Source organism: Sparus aurata, chromosome 21, assembly GCF_900880675.1.
Source record: "Sparus aurata chromosome 21, fSpaAur1.1, whole genome shotgun sequence".
Classification (NCBI taxonomy): domain Eukaryota; kingdom Metazoa; phylum Chordata; class Actinopteri; order Spariformes; family Sparidae; genus Sparus; species Sparus aurata.
This window is the reverse complement of record NC_044207.1, coordinates 14,497,902-14,516,700: the sequence shown is the minus strand read 5'-3', so window position 1 is coordinate 14,516,700 and position 18,799 is coordinate 14,497,902. Positions and strand designations below refer to the sequence as shown.

Genomic DNA, 18,799 nt, shown 5'->3' with positions numbered 1-18,799 from the left:
CTGTAGTTAAGTACAACTTTGAGGTACTCTTTATGTTAATTTATAATTCTATTCAACTTTATTTGGAGGCAATATTGTACTTTTTACTGTCCCACATTTATTTGATAACTTTAGTTACTAGTTACTTTGCAGATTACTCCATCAGAGCCAAAGCAACACATTTGTAAATTAGTTTAATTTATCTGCAATCATATAAAAAACACTGACTCTGATAATTAGATAAATGCTGATTATCAGATAAATGTCTTCACTACATACATTTGATACTTATTTATAGTCAAAAAATTACTTCTGATACTCCAGTACATGTCAAATCCAGTACTTTAGGACTTTTACTCAATTACTATTCGTATGGGTGACTTTCACTCTTACTAATGTAATATTTCAAGTATGCCTTTTGGGTACTTTTTGCAACACTGGTAATTAGTAACTGGAACCCCCCAGCCTTTTGTATATAAGGGGGCGGCTTGGTCAATTATTGGATCCAATATTCATCCTTTTTTTCAAAATATTCAACAAATTAACACTTTGATAGTACAACCACAATTCCAAGAAAGTTGTGTGTGTTTGAGCATGCACATTCCCAGTCTCCTCTGTCCCAAATTGTTTAAAACATGTTGCTGGCATCAAATTCAGAATAAGCATATATTCACAAAAAGCAATGAAGTTGATGGTGAGAACCAGTAAATGTACTTTTTTTTTTTTGTACTGTTTTCATTTGAGTATATATATATATAAAAAAAAATTGGAAATGATCACATTCTGCTTTATTTTTCATGGTTTACAAAGCATCCCATTTTGGGGGGAATCAGGGTTAAACTTAAAAAAAAAAAAGTAACCCAGTAACTAACAGTACACAAATTTATAGAAACAATAAAAACTAAACTAAAATAGTAATCCTAAACCCGGTGTGAACTAATAGGCACTGTTTTTTTATTACCCACAAAATACTTGAAAGTAATTAATTTGCCCCGAACACAATCTTAAGTCACAACTATGTGTCTGTGTGGGTTCAAGGATAAACCACGTTTTCCAAGTCTCACAAATTCTGTCATAGTCAGCAGCAGTGTAGTCGATTCTGTCTTACGTGGCCTCTCAATACACAACTTTATCTGTATTTTCCCAGAATATGAACAGATAGGCAAGGTCACCCTGGTTTACAGCTGCTGATTGACGTCATGAAACCCTGCTCCAGGAAACACTGCCTCATGTTGTTTTTCATATCTCGATTCAAGAATCAGGCATAGTACATACAAAAGGAAGCCTTTATCCTGCCTTAAGCCCTGATTGTTTCTCACATCATATCTTCTTCTTCTATACACCCTGTGAGAGTCACTAGGGGGAGGTATAATCTCAAACATCATGCAGTGAGCTCTCTGAGTCTCTGAGTGACACATGCAGGTTCATGAAGAAGCAGCCAAGTAGACCATTAATGGAAATGCCTTCTTTAGATCATAAACAGCTGATGTGATAACAGAATGACCATTAGTGCTAAATCTACCCTCCATCACTGGTAAAATGGAGCCCCTATAGACAAGCTAACTATAGGATCACTGAGGTATGTCAGGCTGCTGCTGCCTGCTGTTGTGCGACTTAATAGCAGTGGTGGATTGTCATGAAGTACATTTAGGCTACTTGTGTACAAGTACTGTAGCTACTTTGTGCGCCATTGCTGCAGGGGCTACAGGGGCACAAGTGCTTTTATTGTGTATTATGAATATTATTGAAATCAATGTTTTGGTAATCAATAACATTAAACATTGCATTATTTTCAAAAGGACTTTTTTTGCTGGAATGTATTCCCAATTAAATGCCCTTTATGAGATGTGAGCATCAGAAATGCACAGTTTCATTCACTTCCAGTTTTTGAATTAACCTCTGGTATGTTAATAAACCCAAATTATTAGACCTATAATATAATATACTTATATTACTATATAATATTGATCATTTCATTAATAGTACCCATACTAATAGCTGACAAATGCTAATGTAGGCACAAATGTAAGCTTTTTGTGTTTGAATTCCCACAATCCTTATGGAAATGGCATTATTTTACCTACCATGTGGTTCTGTGATGTTGCTGACCAGAATCTTACTGAGGAAGGTGATTTTAAAACATTAGCTGTATGTCTGCCTGCACAGTCTTGCTCTCAGTATCATGTTACACAACAGATGTAGGAGACAGGATGGACAACACAGACGAATCACATTAAAGTAATTTACTGCATGTTTGTTGGGCCAGTCGGGAAACAATCTGCAGCATTCACAGACTGATGAGGGTTATTCTAGTGCTTGTTATTATTTTAGGGTTTAGGACTAAACTTTCACAAAATTTGGCAGACTCACAGAAGACAGATTTTAAGGAACAGTTTCTTGCCCAGGTTTAGTTTAGAGAATGAAAGAAAAAAAAATATTTATACATATATATTAAGCTTACTACAACTTATAAGTGTGAATGCCATTTTCCTCCAATATTGGAGACTTGAATGTTGGAATAATGCAGGCTAATGCTGCTGTAGGCAGTAGGCATAAGTAGGAAATTTGACAAATTGTTCATTATCATTTTACGTCTTCTCAATCAGCAACTGAGAACATGATCAATATTCTGCAGTATTTCAAGGTCTAATTTTCACTTTTCTGAATTGAACTGTATCAAAACACTTCAAAATAGTATAAAACAGCAATACTAATGTTAGCAGTTGTTTCATGGTTATCAACTGTTTTACCTTGAAATATGGTAATGTCTTTACAGTTGCTAATCCACCAGGAAGTAGTGAAATGACGGTTATATGACCCTAGAACACAGCAGTATGACTTTTGAGCTTCCCATCCTGGGTGTGAGGTCAGAGAAAAATGCTGTGGGAATGTGTGAATGTGGGAAAGAGAGCTGAAGCCACGCCCCTTCCGGTTTGCCCCATGGAACCATATTTCAGAAAACTTTTGTATGGTAATGAAAGGAGAGAGACAAATGATTCTTTGATCCCGCTTGACTTGCATCATGAATCACTCATATGATGTTCGTCAAATTAAAAAGATAATTCTTCAGAGTCATGGAAGTTGCAGTCTGTCGTAATTAAAGTAAGATATCATCTATTTTTGTGTTAAACCACTCATTAAACTACATCGTCTTGCTCAACACGACATCACCAACAACATGGCCTCCAACTTGGCACAGAGAAGGAACTAACAAAGACAAAAATCAAAAGATATATTATTGGTTTGTCAGTTCTATGAGCTGCTAAAATACAGGACCAGCTCTACAAGGTTTAAGTTACAGGTTTTAGTGACTGTTCAATGAGTCAATTTCACTGATGCAACTGTTGGCTGTGTAGTCTTTTCAATTACGTATTTTCAGAGTCTTATATTTCATTAATTTGATGACAAAACTATGACTGTCTTGATTTGGAAAAAAAACCTCTTAAACTGACAGACAGCATATGTGTGATTCATGACAATTAGAACAGGTTCACACTAATAATTTGTCTCTCTCCGTTCACAGCCATACAAAGTTTTTCTGAAATAAGGTCTAATGGGACTTTGGCTCTTTATTACGTACAACAGGCGCAGTAACTTCCTTCTTATGTTGCAGTGAAGTTGCCAGGCAACCATCAAAGAGGAAATGACTGCACCTGGCCAAAAAAACAGTCCCCCACATGACCCCTTCTATAAAACCACAAATAGCTTTTTCACAATTTTTGTTCTCCCCATGATGACGCATATATATATATGCTGACACTTATGTATTTAAGTTCCCCTTTGTAACCCGTGCAAATCAAAAGATCCTGTACTGTAAGGAATACATTACAATACACTCAAGACTCAGCAGAGAGTCAGAGTACACAAATGTGTTGAAGTAAAATGAGCATATTAGGAAACAACCCATTAAAATGACGTCAGTTGCTACTTTAAACAGCTAGCACAGCTGTTTACCCGGGAGACCCTGGCTGGAAAGGAAAAGGTGATTCCAGACTCGAGCTCAGCAGAAAGCTACAAGCTGTATCTGCAGGACAGGAGGGGAAGGAATGTCGGGCCTTTCCAACCACTCATCATGTCCGTGTGTCTATTTTAATTAGCCGCATGTTGTTTTGGTTTAGTGTTGTCTTGTCACTCAAGTGTGCCTGTTGTGGCACACTAGACTCTTGGCTGTCTTGAGAACAACAAATCCGCTTACAGAGTGGAAACCCGATGCTGCGTTCGGCTGTGGCCTCTTTCATTTGAGATTGCATCAAGCCATTGTTGTGCTCATGACTTACACTCTTTGTTCTTTTTATGGGTCAGAGTGGGTCGGCCAAGAATTAATTTAGATACTGAAGCAGAGTATCATATCAACAACAGTATACACCACAGATAAGTGGTCTCCTTGTTTGCAAATGCACATAACAATTATCAATATAAGCATAATTGTATGTATTTTATGAGCATGGTACTTAACAAAATCACTCAATCTAATACTCACTAAGGTGTGAGATCTGTTATCTCTTCTTCTGTCTCCTCTTCTCTTTCCTCTGTCTTTAATTTTACAACACTTTATTTGAATATTTGTAATAAAAATAGGAACATCTGCAATTGTAAATGTGAGTCATGGAACACTAAAAGCTCCTTACTTTCCAGTGTCTGGACTTGCTATTGTAGTAGCCATGTTCCCATGCTGAAGGATACAACCCTTCCTTAACCAAAATAAACTACATGTCATGTCATTGTGATGGAGCGGGGCGTCGTTGCCGTCTCCTTTCCTGGCCGTAGATTTATAGGTGCCTGAAATGTTTACTCGGTTCCACTCTGCCCCCCAGAAGCCGTAGTCAGTAGTAGCTCCTGACAGTCGAGACTCTAGGGCTCTACGACACACTCCAGCCCCAGCAGGCTGTACTGGGATCTGCAGCTGGAGGGAATGTGTCTCTGAAGGGTGAAGGTGGGGAAAGTAGACAGTGTGACGAGAGATAAAGTAAACAGGGAAATATAAATAATGTGCACAGACCGAATGCTGATTTATATTCCGTTTACTTTCAATTCAAACAATCTGCCTTGCTCTTTTTAAAGTAAATCCATTTGTATCACTTGTGAAAAGTGAAAGCTGTTGTAGAATGTATATGTCAGAATTACAGACAGCTTTCAAATCAATATCGTGTCAAAATGATTCAAAATTTCAACTTCATGGTGATTTTTTTGGTCAGGGTTTACCAAAGTCAGTGGGGTTCATCCTCTGGGGAGCACAAATGAAATGTTTGGGCCAATTCATCAAGTAGAGGTTGAGAAAATTTTAGTTGGATACATGAAAAGTTTGACCTGCTGATTGTGCTTTCAGTCAGAGGATCCCCAGCTCATTGGGATTTATCCTCTGGGTACCATAAATATCTAGATCTTTAATATCTCCACAGTTTCATGGCAAGCCATCCAGTAGTTCTCAACAAGTTTCACTGTAAAATAAAAATGTCAGCCTGGGCTAGGTGGCACTGGAAGTCGGGGATGAACAAAGTCAATGAGATTCATCATCTGGGGAGCAAGAATTAACTTAATGTAATGGCAATTCAAAGTGGTGGACAAGCTGATGTAAACTGATAAAAACCGGTAATATGGCACCTTCAACCAAACCCAAACCCAAAATAATACAAGCACACTTATATCTGTTTACCATGGGGTTTTATTGAAACACTGGATTACGTTTTCCTACAATACTGTGGTATGCACACTAGAAATGGAACAGTGGAATACAAAAAAGTTGAAGAATATAGCACGAATGACATGTAGAGAGAGAGAAGCATCTTTTTAGGTCTCTTTCTCTGAGAATTTATGACAGCAGTGCAAAACCAATAAACCAAATCGATAATGTGTATGAATTTATTTTTTGTGGTGTGGGTTTGATTAATAGATCCATTTATATTTGGAGACAACAGAAATTTAAACAGACATTGAAACTATTAACATGAAGTGCACTTTTAACATACTTTTCTTAAGTCCACAATCTTGCATATGTTCTTCCCACATATTTATTCTTGCCACTGATTGTAGCTTGCAGATGCAGATACACATATATCATGACAGGAGCAAAAAGCCAGCCTAGCATTAATCTTAACATCATGGAAGGCATGCTGCACTACTTCAAGTCTTAAAACATTGGAGCTGTGTAAAAATGACAAATGACAAATTATACAATCTGATCAGCTGCTTTACATACAGTCGAGAAACACAAAAATCAATTCCTTTACTAAAATATGAAATTTAACTTTCTTTAACTTTCATGGATCTCCAATTGCATGGCATCAAAATGTATTTTCTCCAACAGCTGACCTAACCTTTGCTCCATACAGCTAATGTTCATTCTTTTTCAAAATTTTGTCTTTATGCAGTTAAAAACAGAAAGACTGCTGGGCAGACTTTTTATACCTGACATCAAATTGACGACCAACTCATTCGCCAGAAAAATGTTAGCTAAGTACGTTTCAGCAAAACCACAGATAAGCTAAAACTTAAGTTTCTTTATGTAGCAACTACTCTTGTTTTAGAAGAGCATTTCTATTTCTCTCTTGTCACAACACTGTGCTTATAGTTAGGTTACGTTTAGGCACAAAAAACACTTGTTAAGTGTTAGAAAAACTGTGGTTGACCATTATAATGTGTATTGACATGATGTATCTGGTTTAAATGTTGACCTTGGATGTATCTGTGGCTTGCAGAAACGTTAAATGCTAACATTTAATCCTGGTGACTGGGCTGTGGAAACAAACTTAAGGCAGAGCACTGAAATATACTTTACAGAAAAAAAATGGACAAAAACACAACAATAAACCGCCGTTTTCTTTGGTTTTTCTTCATTTGTCATTACAGACTATGTTTACATGCACACATATCTTAGGCGTTAGCTTGTGTCCTTGTTAGGTGATTCTTGTAAGAGCGTACTCTCATCCAGATCATAATCATACATACATACTCTGTACACATGAAACTATCTTGTATTCGGAGTATTAGAATTGGTAATGATCGGCCATTAAAACTGTGAAATGTCTCAGGTAAAATAAGCATGTTCCAGCAATCACATTCAGGTCTCTCAAATTCCAAGATAATGATCTTTCCAGGTCACTGGATGCATGGTTTGACATTTACTTGGTCTAACACATGAACAGAAAGCCTCAGTAATTTAAGGGAATATTGTTGTACGTGTAAACATAGCCATTGACCTCCACCTCTTCCCTGTCTTGTTGCAGTTCTCAGGCTGGCAGTATGCTTTACACAAAATCAAATTTGGCAGGTTTGCAGAGGCAGAACTGTGAGTTTGGGGCTAAAAAACACAAGATTACACTTCATACTTTTCCCATTTTGTCAAATTTATTTCCTCACTACAATAAAATACTAGTTGTGACTAATCTACAGTTTGCTCCCATCATGATCCACAAGCTTCTCCACCCTGGTCGGATGCCATTAAACAAACAGACCAGAGTCGTGTTCGAACGCAGCACTGTATTTGACAGCCTTTGAGAACATGCCAAATTAAACTTTATCTGGAGCATACTGCTGGCCTAACACCGTGTCTCATCCCTCAAGCACTGACAAACACCAGGCGGGTGGAGTAGATCAGGTCGGCCAGGTAGAGGATGAAGTTGACAGCAGTGAGCACAGCAACAGCCATGTTCTTATCCCACACACACAACCCTATTGCGGTGCCGCAATTGCCGGGCCTATTTTTAGATCCGCCATGCTTGGGGTCAAAGTTGAAGATGGGCCAGATGATGGTCGCTGACAGATAGAGGACCACCGCCAGCAGGGCATAGGCAGACAGGAAGCGGGCAAACGGGAAGGGGAGGCAACCGGTGCACTCGCCGATACATAGCATGATGATGGCCGCCGACAGGATGAAGCAGATGCAGTAGACGGCCATGCAGTACTTGAGTGCGTCATGGCGGTCGTACAGCACGGGGTCACTGACGAAGACAAAGATGATGCAGGCGACAAAGGTCTCGCAGACTTTTAGCAGGCCGGGGGCTGTGGCCATGTAGCCGGCCACCTCACCTGGACGTGCCTTGCTGATGCTCACCTCGCTCATGTAGGCGATGGTGGCCAGGCAGGAGAAGACGGTCGACACAATGCGGTAGTCGCGGAGTTCACTTGGGCCTGTGGAGCCTTTGAGGAAGTACAGGGGGAAGATGATGGAGGCGGACAGGCAGAGCAGGGCGGCATAGCAGGCAAAGGTGATAGGGAAGTTCTTCCAGGAAACAGGGGCTCTAGCCTGAAGACCGAACAGCTCCACCAGGATGACGAGCAGAGTCCCGGCGAAACTGAAGGCCCAGCAGAAGATGCACCAGTCTCCAGTGCCGTGGTAGAGCCTGCCGCCATGTACGGCAACGGAGAAGGCCACGCAGGCGAAGACCATGGCTGCCAACCGCGTCCATAGGAGAGGGCTGGAGTGGAGCACTATAGCCATGATGCGAGATCTAGTCGGTGATGAGACAAGTTGAAAATGTTCCTCTTCCTTTCTAGAGTCACTTCCTCAGATTTTTACCATCAGCCACTCAGGGAAGGCAGGGAAAACTGTAAGAAGAGAAGACAGTGAAAAGGATTAGTAAGCAGGATTTCTGTAAAGTTTATGTCATTTTCATGCAGCTGTAGATGAAGTACAAGATATGAAAACATGAGGGCAACAGTTAGAATCCATGCCAAACAGGCTATGTACTCCTACACACCATTTTCTCGAACACACAATGCTGTTATTGTTTTTTCATGAATGGTTGAAACAATAAGTGAGACCATGAATATGCAGTCAACAAATAATGACGCCACTGTGGTCACATTTACATCGGGTCTAATCATCTGCTGAACGCTACTGTTTTCTTCTTCCTCGTATCAAACTCCAGACTGCTTTCTCAACAGCATTCCTGCGCCGAGGACAGACTGTTACACTCGGACATTCCTCCAGGCTCAGGTCCTCGGTGACGCGTGTGGCCCTGCAACCTCCAGCGACCCTACAGCATGTCTGTCATCATGCTCTAAACATGGCCCTCTTTACATGATCCACTCCCAGCGACCCTATCTACACTGCAAACATACTGTATCCTAAATCTGAACAAGGCTCTGAAAGGAGTGCTAGTAGCCCTTCAGTTCAGATATTTGTTAAAGGAAGCCGCATTTTCAAGGCCCTGAACAATACATTATCTGAGCGGACATTTAGTTAATTAAGTTAATTAAACTGTTAATAAATAATACCAAGAGAAGTTTTATTTAAAACGTTCACATTTGAATGTTTCATAATATTTATTGTTATTGAACATAGGAAATAAAAGAAGCAATAGAAGTATAGCCTCAGAAGCCTGTCTGCAAAATCCTCCTAGCTTAGTGGCTAGTAGCTTCTTCAGAAGTTTCTCCCTTCTTTTCTGGATTTCTTTCTGCCGCCATGTTTTGGTTGGCCTTTCATGTCACTGCGTCATATTGTAAATCTGTATGTTTCTATCTAACATAGTGTACGAAACAGGATTAAGGGCTGTTAGAAGTGAGGGCACCTTCTGACGCATCTTGGCCTAGGCTTGGCTGTCAAACTATTAAACAAATAATACTTACACATGTTTTATTTCAAACTTAGTTTTGATTGTTTAGTAAGTAATATTTAATGCAATATATGTCCTGCCTTTTCATCTTCTCTTTCCTTTGTTAGCATTACTTTCTCCCCTAGCTTAGTGACAAGTAGCTTCTTCAGGAGTGTATCTCTGCTTGTCTGGATTTCTTCCTGTCACCATTTTGTTTGGGAATTTATGTGCCTCTGTGTAATGAGGCACAATACAGGATTTAGGGTTGTTTGCAGTGAGCAGTGCATCTTGTTCAAGGCTACGTGTCCCCATGTTGGAACCTCCTACATTGCTAAATGTCAAAGCTAATACAAGAGGAAATCTCAAAAATCAAAGTTAATAGGCAATTTTTTTTTAGACAGTAGTAAAATGTTATGGTAGTTTAAGTGGAAAAGTAATTCACGGTTACATATGATTGCAAACATTAGCTAACATTAGCCACCATAAACTACTAATCATAGGCTACCAAACCAAGTAAGGCTACAGCAACAAAACCCCTTGAGTCACTATATTGGATTGAGTAAATGTGTGTTTTTATCGCCAATAATTTACTTGGGATCCATGCAAGTCTGAAACCAAGCATTTTTACTTGATAAATAACTTTTTCCATTACATCATCCAAACTGTTTGTGATCAGCTTAGGAATTATTTGACATTTCTCAGCTCCTGTTATGCTATGTTTGCTGGCAACCTTGTTTGTTGCTCTCTCAAATTTGTCTGGAACTGATGGCTGATGTCATGTTTTCAGAAGGCCCTGGAGACATGAGATCCAGTGTGACATGGGTGCATTTAACTGCACCTACTGCAGAGTAGTGAAGGGTTTTTCCAGTCAATACAAATTACTCAAAGCGGAACCCTTGTTGTGCAGCTGCATCACGCCATGATCTAATGAGGATGCTGCCATTATCCTCTTCCTCCTCTACCTCCTCTTCATCTGGATTCCTACTGAATGTAAGTGCATGACAGTGTCTATTTAAAGAAGCTCTTGCTGATTTATCGTGAGGGACAGATTCTGATGACAGCTGATGTTTGTTGCTGAACGTATTCTGACATCAAACTCAACAGTGGTAAGATTTTTCGCTACTTACTCATCTGCATTCGGAAAAGCGAAGATTTAAGCCTTCAAGAGACATTGAATGATCCAAACATGATCCAGACATGTTGGTCATTTTCACAGTGCAGAAACCCCCTGTCCACACCAGCTGTCCTCCCTTCCATCCCTCCTGACACCCATCACCCACTTGGCTCCATAAAGCGTTTCACTCCCTGTTCCCAGTTTACACAGAGAGACAGTTATAAACAAGGAGAGCGGGCCTGTTTACACAGCTCCATTAGACACTTATTAAAGAGTCAAGGGGTGGGGAGGCGAGAAAAGCTGAACTGGTGGCTTGGTTTGAATAGAAAAGAGACAGAAATGGAAAAAGAGACCCCTTTACACTCCTGCAGGATGACTCACATGAAGTCAGGAGGGAGTAGAGGGGAGTGAAAAAGAAAAAAAAAAATGAGGGAGAAACACGGGGGAAGCCCTGTGCCTCGACCGCAGAAGGACACATAGTTTAAACACAGTGATGGAGTGGAATAGCAGCGGAGTGACTCACCACACGGGCCCCTCTCTTTCACCACTCCTCCCCCCCTCGCCTCCCTTATTTCTTGTAAGATTTTCCAACTTACTGATGTGTTCCAGATGTGCTGCCGTCTGGCTACAGCCGAACAACTGGTAACTTTGTCATTTTTGCCAACTTATTTCCTCTCCTCATAGTCTAATTTGGCAGCCACTCCCTCTTTTTTCCATCAGTCATCCTCTCCTTCTCTCCTCCCACCTCAGAACTCCCACCCCAGCTTTAAAGTCAGGGTACCAATTATGCTTCATGTAAACCACTCAAAATAAACGTATACTAGAGGGTCGTAATGGAAAAATCAATCCTGCCCCTCCCGCTGCCACCATTAACTTTGCCGCTTATGGAATCAAGTCAGGAAAGAAATGGGAGAGGAAAATGGCAGAGGAATGAAACAAAAAATAAAGCACAAGAGCCCAGTGTGGAAAAAATGTCCTTTCACAGCCCAGCATGAAAACAGGACAGGATCACACAAACGGGGGGCACTTCCCCAAGTGTGGCTGAAAATAGGGCCCCGCATCAGGCCTGCAGCAGGATGTGACACCATCCTTCATGCTCCCCCGCACAGTCACTTTTCACACACACACAAACAAATGTCTTAAAAACCGAGATGTTCAGGATGCAATTGTTCGTCTCGGGCCGAAAGGTCATGTGTGCTGCTTGTTTGGTTGTCATGACACAACATCATAACTCGATTTCACCCATAATCCACTTACAGGGGATTCATGGGTTGAAGCACAGGGCGAGCTCTGTTGGCTAACCTTCCCGGTCTGTTGTTTCGAAGGCAAAATGACAGAATTCTTGAACATAAAACAAAAGGCCAAGTATTCTGCATTTTCCCCAAGACTCGAGAAAAAATCTGACACAGCGTGTGTGACCATCACAAGACACCAAATCTCCCTCATGATACGGATGATTTTTCAAGGGTCATCACCTTTCTTTCAGGCCAGACCAACCCGCCACACCTACTCAACCGAGAGGACACAGCTCTGCATTTAAATGAAGAACAATGAGGAACTTGTTGGCGGGAATCTAAATCAGTGTCCTCAGCATAATTCAGGCATGTTTGCCACACAGAAAGAGAGAGTAAACGTCCTCATAAAACACTATGTGTGTCGCTGTGACAGCTGCTGCAGAGGTTCATTCATTGACAGTGGAAGTGGGTGTGCCGCCAGCCGCACCCAGCTCACACCACACCACCACACTACAGGCTAGTAAACTTGACAGAACTTTTTTAGAAAAAAACAAAACATTATGCAATTCTTGACAAAATTACACAAAACACTATCACATGAAATACTAAAAAAGTATATAAAAAAAATTATTCTTGCTTCAAACTCCTCAAGGAGAAACTTATAATAACTAGGCTATAGTCCTTTTTTTAAAAAAATATATATTTTAAATTCGCTTTTTAAATATATCCCAACTCGTTTCAAATGTCAAAATAAAAGCTCTATTTCTTTATAAACACTGTGAAAATTTCCTCTAACATGCTAAAATGCAACAAGTTGCAGCTGGGTGAGGTCTTTCCCTTGCACAAGCTCGGCTCCTAGAACATTTCTTTACCACATGAAATCATCTTTATGTAAGAGCTGGTTACCTTTTCTGATGCTCGGCTGCGGATAGTCTCTGTTCTCTGGGACATCCAGCGGTGGAGAGTCGTGGAGTGAAACTCCCCAGCTCTCAGACTTCACTTAGCAGCTCAGAGGAGCAGCTCCCCGCCCAGCAAACCAAATTAGGCATCAAATGTCTGCACCGTTATTCACATCTGTCTCAACTCTCCTCCTCATGCTCCTGCTCCAGCCCAGGGCACACACCCAGTGTACCCACAAGTTCACCCTCGTTGAAAAAAAAAACATTAAAAAGTCGTATTTCTTGATCGGGTTCCTAACTGACATGTTCAATGGCAGCATCGTGAAAAGCAGTAAAAAATAATAAATCTAACGCTACATTATGTTGTTTTTACTAAATCGCAGTTGTATTTGAGGATGATTATTTTCTGTATCAACCAAACAAAACAATTTTGGTAATTAGCGATCCCCGTTACTGGAAATGAGATTTACATATTTTTTTTTTCATCCAATGCCATTGGAGAAAAAAAAAAAAAAAAGGAGTTGTTTTTCTCTATAATTCAGTAATAAATCAAGTAAGGTGTGTTAAAACTAATGTTTAGTTTATAAATGTCCAAAATGTTTTCATATTCATTCAAAAAACATAAAAATCAATTTCAATGATGGAGGTACATTGACTCGAATACTGTTCTTAAGTACAATTGCGAGGTAATTGTACTCTACTTGACCTGCTCCTTTATACTTCCACTGACCCACACTGTAGTTTTTATTCCACTGACTTTTAGGTTTACATGCTGCATCAGAGCCATAGCAGCTTTAAATACATTTAATCTGCGATCAGATGAAAAACAACAACAACAACAACAACAACAACAACAAAGAAACACCGATCTGATAATGAGAAAAATGTTGAATATCACAATCTGGACTGGTCAGACAACACTGAAGCCCTCTTAACCCTTTGATGCGCAACATATGCGCACCCCTTCTAATGCACAACATGGGTCAAAAATGACCCGCATTCATTTTCCAGGTTATTTCATGCTGCCTGAGTTTTTCTTTGTTCTATCTTTTGAAATTAATTAATATCATGATTTAATATTCCAAGTATGCTTTAAATATCATGTTTTTGATTACCACTAATCATTTTTTCAATTTTTCCTGTCATACTTTATGCACAAAAATTGTTTTTATATTACTACATCAAATTTACACACATGGGTCAAAAATGACCCATTCATCCAAGTGTGATTTATAATTAAAAGACTTAATACTATAATAATAATAATAATTTGTTTCAAGTAATTACTTTATCAGTGAGTGGGGCCAAACACCTATTTACTTACTTACTGTACATAATATTTGCAACATTGTCATTTTGTAACACATACACATACTGTCAGGTTTTGGGGGTGGTGAAGTGGGTGGACCCAAATGCAGAGACCATAGGCCGAGACAGTTTGAACAAAGCATTGGTTATATAAACAAAAAAAGAGTACAGGAAAAATCCAAAAAAGGGAAGGAATGAGGAGAACACAGATTGGTGGGTAGGACACTAGGAGGCAGGGATCAACAATTGATACAACAAGACACAGGTGTGGCACAAAATGACAGGTGTGAGCAAAGACAAAGACAGGAAGTAAATAAGAAACAGAACACAAGAGAAAAACTACTACAAAATAAAACAGGAACTAAATAACACAACCATGACACATACCTCTGATAACAGATAACACAGCTATTGAACTGAACTGTAAACTGGTGAAATGTGACCTAACAAAATAAAATACAACTTAACACATAACTAGAGCGAGAATTGCCACCTGGGCCTGGGCAGCTCCTCAGAATATTATGGCTTCTTGTTCTGCCATGAGTACCCAGAGGAAACGAAAATTGGGAAAGAGATCTCAGTAGCGTCTCATTCATTTCTCCTAGACAACTATGAGATCTATGTGAGACCAAAGTGAGGCTGTGGATGATTTCTCCTGTTTCTCAATTGTTTCTCCTGAGAAACAGGTGCAGAAAAGCTCAACTTGGGCTCCCTGTAAGTTTCAAAGGAGATCTCATCAAGCTCTCAATGAAGTTTCAGAATGTCTTCTCAGTGCTGGAAAGGAGCAAGGTTTAAGCGGTAAAGTCTCAAGTCTTAACTATTGCTCCTAAGGAATTTTAGGAGAAACAAATGAGAAATGTTTGAGACCAAAAAAGACTACAACGAGACTGAAATGAGAACTCTCATTGAGCTCCTTTACGGCTCCATAGCCATAAAGGAGCAAGCTTTGAGCAGTAAAATTTTCCTCTGGGTGGGGGGATTCTCTTCAGTCTGAGATTCGTCCTCTGAGGACTCATCCGACGAGTCATCTTTATCATCAGAGGAGTCTTCATGTAGGAGAGCTGGATCCCCAGACACACCCACAACTCCAGCTTGACCCTGTGGCAAATATTCTGGGTCATCATCATCAGAATTAGTTGTTCTGTCATTAGTTTCAGTCAGGAGCCTTTTCTTGCAATTTTTAGCTTTTCAGAACGAAAGACGCATGTTTTTGCCCTTTGTGACAGATTAAGTAATATTTCACTCCAAACTACTTTTTCAAGTTGGATTCCACTCAAAGTGTATGAACTAACTGTAGCATTGCAAACATGATTTTAGTCATTACTTTCAGTCAGAAGTCTTTGCTTGTCAATTTGAGGTTTTCAGAGCGATTGGAGCCTGTTTCTACCACTTACAGTGCAGTAAGTTGTATTTGAATGAGAACTGCTTTTTCAAGCGATTTCGACTCAAAGTGTCTGAAATTCATCTAGTTAGCTGGACTAACTACAATAGTAACTAACTATGGTAGAATTAGCTAACTAAAATAGAATATGTCAACAGCTCGCTAACTAGCTCATAGTAATTACTTTTAACTTTCTGTCAAGTAATGTACCCACTCTCAAGGTAAACATGTTACGTACAGTTATCTTTCACAGTTGTCATCAAATATTTTCAAAGGTGATGTTAGAACAATTGAAAAATATTGACAATACTTACACAGGGAGCAAATTTCACAAGCACAGTTTACACCAAATTATATAGCAAACTTATGTGGGTCGTTTCTGACCCATGTGTGTGAAGTTGATGTAGAAATACAAAAGCTGTGCTTGTTCATAAAGTAAGAAAGAAAAAAGAAAAAATATGATTTGTGTGAAACACAAACAAGATATTTACTGCATACTTGGAATAATAAATGATACACTTATTATTTTTTTCAAAGAAATATCATAGAAACACTCAGCAATCGATGAAATAGCATAGAAAATGAATATGGGTCATTTTTTACCCATGTTGTGCATTAGAGGGGTACTGATACAAAAGGGGTTTTTATTCTAAAAGTAAGAAAGGAAAAAATAAAATAAAGATGTATGATGATCAAAAACAAGCTAATTGAGGAATACCTTGAATACTGAATGATGAAAGTAATTCATTGCAAAGATATAGAAAATTAAAACTCTGCCGGGTCACTTTTGACCCATGTTTTGCATCAAAGGGTTAAAGAGAGGGCAGAGCAGGCTGTGTTATATGTGTTCACTCGGCTGCTACCAACCAGTCTGTTCAAGCCAGTGTGATGTTCCTCGCAGCAGTGACTTCACAACATCACCACCACAGCTCTCAACACCTCCTTTCTCCACTGATTAAGGACTCACCCATACAGTTCATATGATTGTTTTTTTGTTCTGCTGTTTTTTGTGTTTTGTTTTGTTTTTTTGCACAGGCACATGTATTGTATTGCACACGTTACGTACATAAGGACAATTACTGTATATAGAATGCTTATTTTTATTCTAGTAGTTTTTATTATATTTTCTATTCATTTGTTATTTCATTCTTTCCAATATCTCTTAATCATTGTCTCTATCTTTTTAGACTTAGGCTACTTGTGTGCCGCTACTATTTCCCTCTGTGCTGCTGTGTTACCTTACGTTACATACCAAATATTTTAAGACTTCACTATTCGTATGGTTGACTAGTAATATTTCTACACGATTAACGTGTTTGGTTTGATCATAAAGCGGCTCATAGGGACCTGGAAACCCCCCGCTTCATTGATCGTTATGAAAATGTGGTCATCTTTATTTTAACCCCCCGACAGCGTTGCTATGGACACGGCGACACGGATAACGCTGCATATTCGTCATCGCTGTTCGCTGAATCATCGCGCTCTGTCACATTATTTGTGTGCGTTGCTCAGCTACCGCAGCCGTAACCCTGGCAACCATTTTGTATTTACCCAGATGCGATATCGTCGCGTTTCCTGGCCCTGTTCGAGGGACAGACGCGGAGGGAAATCCGCCATCACATGCACATTTACAAGATTGCTTTAATTTGCTTAAACCACTCGCATCGTAATCCACTGTAGAAATCCAGACTGACACAGTGTGTGTAGAAAGAACAGGCATCCTCTTCAGTTGCCGCAAACCATTTATTTCATAATAAAATGTTGAAAAACAAAACCTGCAATGGTGGAAGAAGTAGGCTACCTTTACATAGTAAAAGTTCTTTGTCACGATGAAAAGTTCAAAATGTCACTTAAACACGGACGTATTCAGTATGAAAATGTACTTAAACAACTAAAGTATTTATTAAGCAAAATAGATATTTCTGGATTAGAAAAAGTGATGCTTGCAGATGTTGGGCTGATTTCAACTGATTACTGGGTGTGGTTATGCGAACCTATAACAATACTACAAGTAACTGAGTTATCAAATAAACGTAGCGGAGTCAAAAGTACAATATTTTCCTCTAAATAATAGTAGTACCCAAAGTACCCAAAAGTCATACCTGAGTAAAAGTAAAGGTACTGTGTCAAAATATTACTTTGGTAAAAGTGAAAGTCCCCATTCGGATAACACTTCTTCTAGTATCTGACATTGAATGTATTTGCGTATCAAAAGTACAATTAAAAGTAAATCATACCTATAATAACATGTGTGTAACTATTGTATACTGTGGGTTGACTGATTATCGGCCTGGCCAATTATCTGATCTAATATTCAGCATTTTTCTGATTATCTGAATCAGTGCTTTCTTTTTTTTTCTTCTAAGAAAAAAAATCTGATTGTCGATAAAATATTTTAATAAAAAAAAATACTTATTTGGCTCCGATGCAGCATGCAGCGACTAAAGTTATCAAATAAATGTAGTGGACCTTAACCCTCATGCAACTGATAAAAAACAAACAAACTCAAAAAAACATGGCAGTTTTTGACAAGGAACCTTCTTTTTAATGTGGCCTATGATCAGTATTTTATTATGAGGCAAAGCCCCCTATAGGACAAAAGAGAAATAGCATGTGTTTGGCATATAAGCAAAAATACAGGTTAATTGCCCATCTAATGAAAAATAGTATAATGAATGACAGAATGAACGCCAGATAACCTGGGATGCGGGATTTTATGCTGTCATGACAGTGGGTTGGAAAGAAAAAAGTTTTAATCGTGTATAATATGTACAACAATCTTAGCTGTCTGTAATATAAACAGTGTATTATAGACATTTAAAAGAAAATCAAATAACAAGCACATTTGCCCAATTGTATACAATATGCATTACATCAGCCAAAATGATCTAAAAATTAAAGTTTAAAAAACAGTAGCAGTTGCATGAGGGTTAAAAATATGCACAAGTTTGTTTGAGAATTTGAGTAAATATACAATTTCTGGCTTGGCTGGTGTTTATATGATGAATCCTTTAAGTGAGAAAAAATATCTGTTAATCTCATTACTTAGGGCTGTAAATGAAGGGAAGGTTTACATTAATAAACATACCATTTACCCATAATGTTTACAAAGTTTACCATGTCCGATTAATCTTAGAGGTTATAAACTTGATTTTGGTTTTAAACTAGCTGTGAACAATCCACCAAAATTGTTCGTGGGTGACCCTGAACAGCACTGGTCAACCTCAAACCAACAACATGTCAGCAGCTGTGTAAATGTGTCTGCTTCCTGGGAGTTTGTTTGTGTTTACTACGGCCACAAGATGGCGCCCGATCGCAGGCTGCAGTTATGACGTAATAGTTTCCGCGAC

General features: G+C 39.1%; 1 protein-coding gene across 1 annotated transcript; it reads right to left on the bottom strand.

The window, feature by feature from the left end:
* Nucleotides 1–5,623: 5,623 nt before the first annotated feature.
* myadmb (myeloid associated differentiation marker b) lies at nucleotides 5,624–12,884 on the bottom strand. The gene is made up of 2 exons (XM_030404044.1): nucleotides 12,768–12,884; nucleotides 5,624–8,523 (listed from the first exon to the last, which is right to left on the bottom strand). Exon 2 carries the CDS (start codon nucleotides 8,414–8,416, stop codon nucleotides 7,535–7,537), a length of 882 nt encoding a protein of 293 aa, XP_030259904.1. The 5' UTR covers nucleotides 8,417–8,523; nucleotides 12,768–12,884; the 3' UTR covers nucleotides 5,624–7,534.
* Between the last annotated feature and the right edge of the window lie 5,915 nt (nucleotides 12,885–18,799).